The sequence below is a fragment of the Littorina saxatilis genome, linkage group LG4 (genome assembly GCF_037325665.1).
Source record: "Littorina saxatilis isolate snail1 linkage group LG4, US_GU_Lsax_2.0, whole genome shotgun sequence".
Taxonomy (NCBI): domain Eukaryota; kingdom Metazoa; phylum Mollusca; class Gastropoda; order Littorinimorpha; family Littorinidae; genus Littorina; species Littorina saxatilis.
The window spans coordinates 7,561,180-7,571,179 of NC_090248.1; the positions used below are offsets into that span (position 1 = coordinate 7,561,180).

General features: G+C 45.9%; 2 protein-coding genes across 3 annotated transcripts in view; one reads left to right on the forward strand and one right to left on the reverse strand.

Moving 5' to 3' along the window:
* LOC138963865 (histone deacetylase 6-like) overlaps positions 1–10,000 on the forward strand; it is a 271,276-nt gene that overhangs the window by 161,157 nt on the left and 100,119 nt on the right. The gene's annotated exons all lie outside the window — the stretch shown is intronic.
* Positions 1–10,000, reverse strand: part of LOC138963868 (G-protein coupled receptor moody-like) — a 60,505-nt gene that overhangs the window by 14,485 nt on the left and 36,020 nt on the right. Inside the window, exon 2 of the mRNA XM_070335724.1 lies at positions 3,182–4,310. Within this exon, the coding sequence (XP_070191825.1) occupies positions 3,182–3,570 (389 nt within the window). The 5' untranslated portion in view covers positions 3,571–4,310. The remainder of the gene's footprint in view (positions 1–3,181; positions 4,311–10,000) is intronic.

A 10,000-nucleotide genomic window follows, 5' to 3' on the forward strand; every position in this document is an offset into this window, starting at 1 on the left:
GGACAGCCTTCAGGACCACTAACAAGACAATGGGCGGTTCTGGTGAGGTTATGCCCCTTCTTTCTTTCGGCTGGCAACAGGCGGAACCCCGCGGCAAGATCACACGAGAAAGGAAAAGAACGTGCATTGGTCCCAAATAGCATGTCGCTTTGGTAACAGTTCGTGTGTAAGTCGTGAGTGTGTTAGGCAGCCATACGCCGCTTTCGGGGGCTGCATGCTTGGTATGTTCGTGTTTCTATAACCCACCGAGCTCTGACATGGATTACAGGATCTTTTCCGTGCGCACTTGGTCTTGTGCCTGCTTGTACACACAAAAGGGGATAAGGCACTTACAGGTCTGCACATAAGTTGACCTGGGAGATTGGAAAAATATCCACCTTTAAGCCACCAGGCGCGGCCGGCCGGGATTGGAACCCACGACCTTCCGCTTGGGAGGCCGGCGTCTTATCACTGGACCCTTGCGCTCGTCATACGGGTCCTAAACATGACCGCGGTTCAGTCATGGTGAGACAAAAGACCCTGACACAGGGAAGATCTCTTAACGAACCGCTCAGGACTTGGACGATGTCATTTCTGCGCCAAAATAATGGACGCCGTTTAGAACGCAATTTGCTTTACTTTCGTCTTGTCACGACACAGCGGGAAAAGCGACACTCCTTTGTGATCTCCCCTCCGTTAAACTCTTTGTAGACAGTCTCGGTGACAGAGACAGAGGAGATCAAAGGTCCAGGTCCAAAGGTTTCGCGTGCCTATGATCACCCGGGGATGCTTATGGCCTGGCGCTTTCACGTCATGATCTGAGCGCCGCCGTATTTCATCTCATCGTCGGGGGAGTGTTTCAAGACGGAGGACAAAGACTGTCAACACCTTTCTACTTTTAGAAGACGAAGGGAGGATTTTTTTTTTAAGTGAGTCTCGTAACGGTCGATGTTAATATCCATTAACCCACATCTTTGGCTCGGAGCTAGACTCTCTCCTCAGACATCCATCTTTCAACAAAAGTCGATTTGTTCTCCCGTGGTGGATACGTTCAAAATGGCCGTAGGTAGGGAGCACTTTGTTAAAAGACGATGACGCGGGGATGTGTGGTTGGGGGGGGGGGGGGGGGGGGTCAATTGAGAATCTGTGATCAGTCTAATATATCAGAGGAACTTAAATGCCCCAGTGAATCCACTTTACGATTGACCTGAAGAGACGGCCATTTCGGGCAGACATAAATTATGATAGAGGTATGAAAAACACGAAATTCCTCCGAGGTAGGAAAAACACCCCCGTCCTTACCATTCTCACTGCCACCAACTGAGAAGGTTATTTCCCTTTGACCATTAATATGTCCCTCTATAAGTCCTTGTAGAATCTTAATCCACCAATAACTCCCTAACCGTGTGTTTGACTGGTCCCAATTTTTGTAAGGACCGTCTCAGGAATGTATAGAACCTGTTCACCAAGTTAGTTTGGTGACGATCGGTCCGTTCATTCTTGAGATCTATATGCGAACACAAACACACAAACACACAAACAAACACATCGACCGAATCCTATACACACCCCTATGCCGGGGGTGTAATGACAGTCTTCCCATTTAGAGCACCACAGATCTTTCCGGGATTATCCATGGGGAAAGAGCATCCTTCCACTTATCTGTACACCAAACATCAGTGACATGGCTGCTTTCTTTGTGGAGTTCTATTTTTCCTTTTGGTTAAATTTACTTCGTTAATGACACCTATGCCAATCTGTCAAATTAATTCATGGAATAATTCTCATTCGGCACAGGAAGCAGTCAGGGTAATGCTTTTCTTGGTATGTGACCAAGTGGAGGGATTTTCTCATCCCATGTCACCAAACAGCCTGGCCAAGTCTGAGGCGATGAGCTCAACTGTTACCGCAACACGGTTGGCCTAGTGGTAAGGCGTCCGCCCAGTGAGCGGGAGGTCGTGGGTTCGAACCCCGGCCGGGTCATACCTAAGACTTTAAAATTGGCAATCTAGTGGCTGCTCCGCCTGGCGTCTGGCATTATGGGGTTAGTGCTAGGACTGGTTGGTCCGGTGTCAGAATAATGTGACTGGGTGAGACATGAAGCCTGTGCTGCGACTTCTGTCTTGTGTGTGGCGCACGTTAAAATGTCAAAGCAGCACCGCCCTGATATGGCCCTTCGTGGTCGGCTGGGCGTTAAGCAAACAAACAAACAAACAAACAAACAAACAAACAAACAAAGCTCAACTGTTGGCACGGGAAGGACCGCGCCCCTCAATGACCCAGTAGAATCCGTGGGAGAATTTCAATTGACCTGAAGGTGATGCCAATTCGAGCAGATGCACTTTTTCGTTGGAGACATTTACCGATCGACGTCGAAGGGGTAATCGTTTCTTCTCCTCTTCAGTCAAAAAAGTATGCTCTAAAAAATATTTGATTAGTTTTTGTGTTCATGTGTTTCCCATGCGACGGTACTGGGACGAGGTTTTCAAGATCGGTTATGTGAACCACAGTGTCCTAGAGACTTTGATTTTAGTTTTGAGATCCGTCTATAATGTTGTGCCTTTCAGGACTGGCACCAGAAGAGTGTTATGAATGCATCAAGGCGCCTCTTTGTGGCTGTCACTGAGGCACAATAACTGCAACCACAAGCACATGAAAACTACGTAATTTCTCAAAAGGATTTCCCTTCCCAGAATTCAATATTTTCGATGAAATACAAAGGTTTTAGTTCGGGACGACGACGCCTTATGGTCGGTTTATTATATAAAGGGAAGCAAGCGATTCAAAACGGGCGTCGACAGAGCCAATGAAGGGGGATACTAACTTGTAGATAATATAACTGTGCTGCAACACAATTGAAACTGGTGCAGCGTGTGGGGGAGTAAGTTGTATTATATATAGAAAGCAGTGGCACAAGTGGTTGAGCTTTCATGTAGACACACTTCGTGCACTAACCAGAGAAAAAAAGGGTATACCAAACATTTACTGGTCTGAAGAATTCTAAGCAAGGCACACTATTATATATATACATATCACCCACAAAACGGCAAGTTTTGCATACCTCTTAAAAGCGATGACAGCTGAGAACAACCCACACAGCAAGGAAAATGAATGTGTACATAGCTATAGAAGGCAATAGCAGACAGCAGCTACAACATTTAGTACAGCATATATACAGAAATAAACACCAACGTATACATACCTATAGAAGGCAATAGCAGACAGAAGCGACATGTTGACCCCGATGAGCCATATCCGGATAGCAGCGACCACGACACAGACACTCGCAGACAGGACCCAGTCTCTGTGGTGATAGGCCACGGCTTGAAGCGGCAACACCAAGGAGCAGTACAACACGATGGCGAAGCTGAGATTGCCGATCAAAATGCTGTTGATGTTGCTCCGAAGGCTTGAAGTCAGGATGGCGATGACAGTCAGAGCGTTGCCAAGGAAACCGAAGAGCGCCAAGATGACGGTGACGGCCTCCACAGCCGTGAACACACTGTCTGGGTAGCAATGCAGGCCCCGACAGTCGTCGTCGCTGCTGTTGATGGAGGTCTGGTTGGCGGAGTCGTAGTGCTTGTACTCCATGGTGAGGGAGTGTAGGAGTGGGTATGTCACTGGAGGTCTTCTGTCTTGTCGTGCATGTGTTCACTCCTTGGAGAGGCTTCACATTAATTGGGCAAAGTTCACTTTGCTGAACGGAGCTTTGGCACTTAATTTTCGGCCAAAAAACTTCGGGAAGTCGACTCCATTACGGACCGCCTTGAGGGAGAGACGGAGTTGGTATTTCACTGGTGGTCTTCTGTCACCTCGTGAGTGTGTTGCTTGACGAGGGAGAAAGGTTAGAGTTTGTTCTGGTGATTTTTTCTCCGAGTTAACTGTGTATTAGAGATCTTTTTCTTTGGTTTGGAAGAGGGGTACTAATAGTCATATTCAAAAGTAGTGTAACGGTCTGACGTCATCATTGGAACGTCATTTGTTGTTGTTGTTGCTGTGTAGCTTTAGCTTTAACTTATTTATTGGGATGGCAGTCCCTGTATTTATATATATGGTGAGTTCAATAACGTCCTCTTGTGGTGCCACTGACCCGCCAAGAGGACTGCTTCAAGTCTTGGATATGTTCGGGTTCTTTTTACGAGTCGATGTTCTCCCGTTCATGTCAAAGAATGGTATCTCCAAGTGTGGTGGTGGTTACCGTTGATCCATCTTTATCCTCCAGGATGTTTGTTGGTTAGACCGGGGTTTGTGACGACATTGAAGATGACGTAGTCCTCACGCCGATGCTGTTTGCTGATTGGGTTGCGTCACGCTGTTACGTATGTCACGACCTGTAACAAAAAAGTGAAACTGCATGTTAGGTATCGTATTTTATGAAACTTTCCATAATTAAATCAACTTTTTTTTCTTCATCAATGACACTGCGGTTAGGTTAGTAACATAAAACCAAAACAATGCAGTCGGTGTTAGATGAAATAAGCAGCACATTTTACAGGTTAATAATCAAAATAATGCAAACGGTGTGGGGTGAAATACGAAGCAGATTTTACATGTTACAAAGATTTGTCTCAGTCACCACTTGTCATAACTAAGGCGTATAAAAGAAAGTCGAGGTCGAAAGGTCGAGAGTCAAAATGTCGAAGACGACAAAAGATCGAAGGTCAGGTGCTCAATATGCACAGAGACGCGTGCGAGCGAATCTATCATCCAGACCTATCACTGTGACAGAAAACCACATATTGAATCACATGTGGCTGCGACGACATTAGTACCGCCGACACCAACAGCATCAACACATCTAGACAGGCGTTCTGGAACAGAACCTGGGTGCGGTAAAGTACAATTATTTTGCCTCTTTGGAATCGATGTGGGTTTGGTGCGTGCCCGCAATAAAGCCAATTACGGCGCAGCAACCCGTGATTTGTGCGGAAACTCGTATTTTATTAAGCTGTGTTGGTAACGGTGTACAATTAACACTTTTTCTAAGCGGGTGGTGATGGTGGTGGGGTGGGGTGTGTGTGTGTGGGGGGTGGGGGTGGGGGTGGTGGTTAAGAGAAAGGTCGACGAAGGGACACCTTGTTGCAACTAATTTCCAAGTGCAAACTGGTTACATAAGACACTGCAAGTTGTGTGCCAAGTACAGCTTCGACCTCTGCAGTTTGTTTATCCGGTATCAAGTCCTCCATTCAAACAGAGAGGTTCACAATGGGAATCTTGTGTACGTTAAAGCCGCCTTGCTTCTCGTAACCCGCCCTGACTTTTACACTCGCCTAGATATAAGAGCATTCTTCCATTTAAACGATGCAATGAACATCGATTAAAGTAAAAGTTTTGTGTCACTAATTAGCTCTCTCCGTCCACAGTTGCCAATGTATTTGATTCCCTTGAAGATGAATTAAGGTTTACGGATTGAATTGAATAATTATCAGACTTGTCCAAAATGATGGTTTTTCATCACGATTTTACTTCAGTGAAAACAGGCAGGCATGGTTCTCGTAATCTGCAAAGTTTGGTAAAACTGTGAACAGTAAATTTGACTAAAACCAAAAGAGGTTTAGCCTAGCTACATTTTGTGCAGTGAGATTTTTTCTGAATGGATTTCATACCTGACACCTTGGTCAGTCTGCTAAATTAACTCAAAACACAATTTCCAGTCTGCAAAAGAAACAAAGTGTACATTGCTTGTGTGTGTCGTAGAGGATGGATGCTTTTATCCAATGATAAAAACATACGATATCGATTAAGTAAAACAAGACGTCTTTTTATTGACTCTCTCCTTTAAAGTGAAAACTGACATAAAAAGCCAAACGAAGTTCGAGAAGTCGTCAAAACGTGAATAATGGTGTCACGTAGACATTCTGTCGTTTCTTCTGCATGTCTCCCGAGAAAGTGGCAAAGAATTTCGAGGACGAAGTTTGTCTCGGTGACTTTAACATTGAACATATCAGCAGTAGAAACAAAATCGTCAGTCTGTGTATAGAGCGTGTGTGGGTGGGTGTATTTGTGTGTATTCAGGGCCGGTTTTAGCACCAAAACAATGCTGCTCTTAACCCTCAAAACAAGGCCCAGAATGCACCAGATTGCACAGATTTTAACCGTTTTTCAAAAATGTTCCGGGGGAGCATGCCCCCGGACCCCCCTAGTTAACGAAAGCAGGCGCGCGCTTGTGGCTTCGCCACTTCGCTAATTTGCCCCCCCAAAAAAGGAGGAACCCCCCCCCCCTTACAACTCATTTGGTCCGGCCCTGTGTATTTGTGTGTGTGTGTGTGTGTGTGTGTGTGTGTATATATATTTGAGTGTGTGTGTGTGTGTGTGTGTGTGTGTGTGTGTGTGTGTGTGTGTGTGTGTGTGTGTGTCGGTATAGTATATCATTACAGCCTTGACAGATCGGTGGCGATATAAAAGTTGGTTTACGCGGGAAGAAACATACCTTTAACCCTCAGAACGAGAGGTTTGTGCACAGTCCAAAAGCCGAATGTGGAATTTGCACGTGGATCACGTAGTCTTTTCTCTGTGCCAGCCCCCTTGTGAGTGCCCGTGTATATTGAGCTCAGCTGCAGTGCGCAGAAGGGGAATACTGTTTGGGCATCTGGTGAGAATTGCTGCTTTGATGGGATCTCTTCCCCCCCTCTTTCTTCTTCTTCTATCTCTAGAGCGCCATCTCTCTTTGTCTTTGATTCGAGTCTTTGCTTCTGTCTCTCTGTCTCTGTCTCTCTCTGTCTCTGTCTCTGTTTGTCTCTGTCTGTCCCTCTCACTTGTTTGCTCGCTCGCTCGCTCTGAAGGACAAGCTGTAATTAGGACCACATAAACCTAATGGTACCAACCTTGAGAAGTTTTGAGTTCGACAGGGCCGGACTACCGGGGTGGGAGGTGGGTGGGTTATGGGGGTTGCGTAACCCCCCCCCTCCCCCTAGCCTAAACATGTACCTCACTTATTTAAAACATTTTTTATTATTGTTTATTTTATGCCGTTTCATGCAAGGAGCGACCATTTTCCTATCTCGGAATATGACCTACCCATCAGAAGCCCCCTGACCCCCACAAGGGGCTTTGCCCCTTGAGCCCGCGTGTTCCCCCTGGACCACCACTGGCAACCCCCCCCCCCCCCTCCTCTTAGCCTAGTCCGGCCCTGTTCGAGTCCTCTCTGTTTCTCTCCTCAGAACGTCTCTCTCTCTCCCACCCCACCCCCCTCTATCTACCTCTCTCTCTCTCGGTCTGTCCCCCTCTCTCCTCTCTCTGCCCCCTCTCTCCCCCTCTCCTCCCCCTCTCTCCCCCTCTCCTCCCTCTCTCTCCTCTCCCCCTTTTCTCTCTCCCTCTCCTCAAAGCTTCTCTCTCTCAGTCTCATTCTCCATCCAACGTCTCTCCCCCTCGAGAGTGAAAGCTACATATCGATTCTTTTAGATTTCTTCTGCATCTGTTTATTCCTTAAACATGGTCGATCTCTCGCCTTCCTTTCTTACCCTCCCAACTCCGCCCCCACCCCCACCCGGCCATTGCTCCGAGCACCCCCGTTTCAATGGTATAATTCAATGTAGTTAATTATGCTTACCTTCCCCGGCCAGTGAGTGTATTTACCCGAACTCTTCACATACAAAGAAAAGATAACATTTATTGAAACGGTTCCCCGCTTCGTTTTTCACTTCAGGCACTTTACACTGTGTTAAATGTAAATTCTTGTACTTTCTTCTCCTTCTTGTTTTTCTTCAAAATTCTTTTTTTACTCTTAGCAAGCACAACGAATGTTCTCAGCTAAGTCGATCAGTTGAATTTATTCAAAAATCTAAATGGTTATCACCGCTCCGTCAGTTTTCATTTCATTGACTTTATAATCCCCATGCTGGGAAATTCGTGTCGCTTCCTCCCAGTGGAAAGCCAGCAGCAACAAGAGTCGTGCTACCCAGGTGTGTGCGTGTTTAGGTGGAATCAGCCGCCTGCACTTATAATAATAATAATAATGATAATAATAATAATAATAATAATAAATAACTTTTCTATAGCGCGAGTCCCATCAATTGACTCCAGAATGACCGAGGTCTTTTAAGTGCAACTGTGGTGACACGGGGGTGGGCCATGGATACCGTTTCTGAGTGCGCATGCATTTGACCCGTGTCCGTTCCAGCCTGGATTCGAACCCGTGACCCTATAATCACAAGTCAAGTGCTCTACCAACTGAGCTACCTGGGACCCTATAATCACAAGTCAAGTGCTCTACCAACTGAGCTACCTGGGACCCTATAATCACAAGTCAAGTGCTCTACCAACTAAGCTACCTGGGACCGTATAATCACAAGTCAAGTGCTCTACAAACTGAGCTACCTGGGACCCTAGGATCACAAGTCAAGTGCTCTACCAAAGGTTCGGATTTGACCCATGTTGCCGTTGTGCTCGTATTCTTCTTGCAGGACAGCAGTCTGCATTATCTGCCCAATCACAGTGATCCAGACGGTATACCATGTGACTTCTTTAAAAACGAAAATGCCAGGAAAGCCACTAAGCAGTACCTAAGGTTCAACCAACAAGAATTGTAGGTTATTGGAACGTTTATAACTATTGACAAAACAAAACGTTACATTTACAGTACGTCGACCCAGTCGTCCTTTAAGTAGATAAATAGACAAACACTTATGGTACACATAATGAACTTAGCCCAATATTGTCGACGAAACGTGACTCGCTTGCAAGATGCCGGAATGTTGGACCGTTAGCAGTCTATCTGTGTTTGGATTTATGTATATCGGGTTTCAACTTGACCCGTTCGTCAGTGTGTTCGTAACCCGTGGACAAGATAACACTCGTCGACATCTGCCAAAGTACAGCAATTAAGTTTACCTGGACCCGGCCTGTGTAATGAAGGGAAACCCCAGGTTAATCCACTCTTTGCCGGTCACATTATTCGAGATTAAGGCCATCCGTATTATCCCCCTTTTCAATGTTTTCGTATCCCGCAGACAAGATAAATCTCTCTTCAACATCTTCCAAATTACAGCAATTAGGTTTACCTGGCAGGGCTCTGTTTCATGAAGGAAAACCCTTGTTAGTCGAATCTTTGCGGGTAAGCTTTATCACAGTTATTATGGCCGTCGATGCACAACAACAACAACAAGAAAAAAAAGGCTTGTCATCAGGACCTTTATTTTTTGACAAAAAGAAACAAGCTCCGAAACTCAGTGTGAAATGTCTTCGTACCCCGCGTTTAGGAAAACACGTACTCCACACAGCCTTCCCAGTTCTTGTGTGATCCAATACACCTAGATCTTCTTTGAAATATGTGTTCAGTAAATTTACAAATTTACTAGTTGTAGAATTTGTAGGAAATTTGTAAAATCACCAAGTCGAAGACTTATATTACAAATTTACTGAAATGTTCAGGAAATGTGTAAATTTCTTGTTTTTGGAAAAGTACTGTAACCTTTCTAAAGCAATACATCGGGTCAGGTTCTTTGGCAGTGTGTATCCCACGTGCGAGACAACACTCCTGGCCATTAACGCTTTATTTTCTGGCCCCCTGGCCAATTCGACTCGATGGGGCGGCCATCTCATTTCCTAACACGTCGCTAGACGGATAGCCACTCGATCTCGTCTGTCCAATGAGGGGAGAGGGACCGGACTTCTAACAGGTTTCCGTTAATGTGTTGAGCTCTGAGCGCACTTTGGATATAGTTTAATGTCCTCGCGAAGTCCTCTTCACCTCTGATTGCCCTTATGTCTCGCCTTGTCGGGGCGGGGGGGTCTTGTTCGATTTTCGAGACAGAGGGCTCTGGGCTGCATGAACCGTAAAGTGGGTGCCACCCAATCGGGAGAGAACAAACCGCGGGAATCTGATTCGTTGAAATCACAACACGTCTCAGTTTCAACCAATCCAACAATGTGGGTGGCTCCCATTTGGGGGGTAACTTTCTCCTTCACCTCAGCCAAGGACTCCGCTGCTTGTCTGTCTCTGCTGTGCACTCTGTCCCTGTGTGTCTGTCTCTGTTTCTCTCCACGAAAACATCGTTTGATGTAAATGTGTTCTATGTCCTGT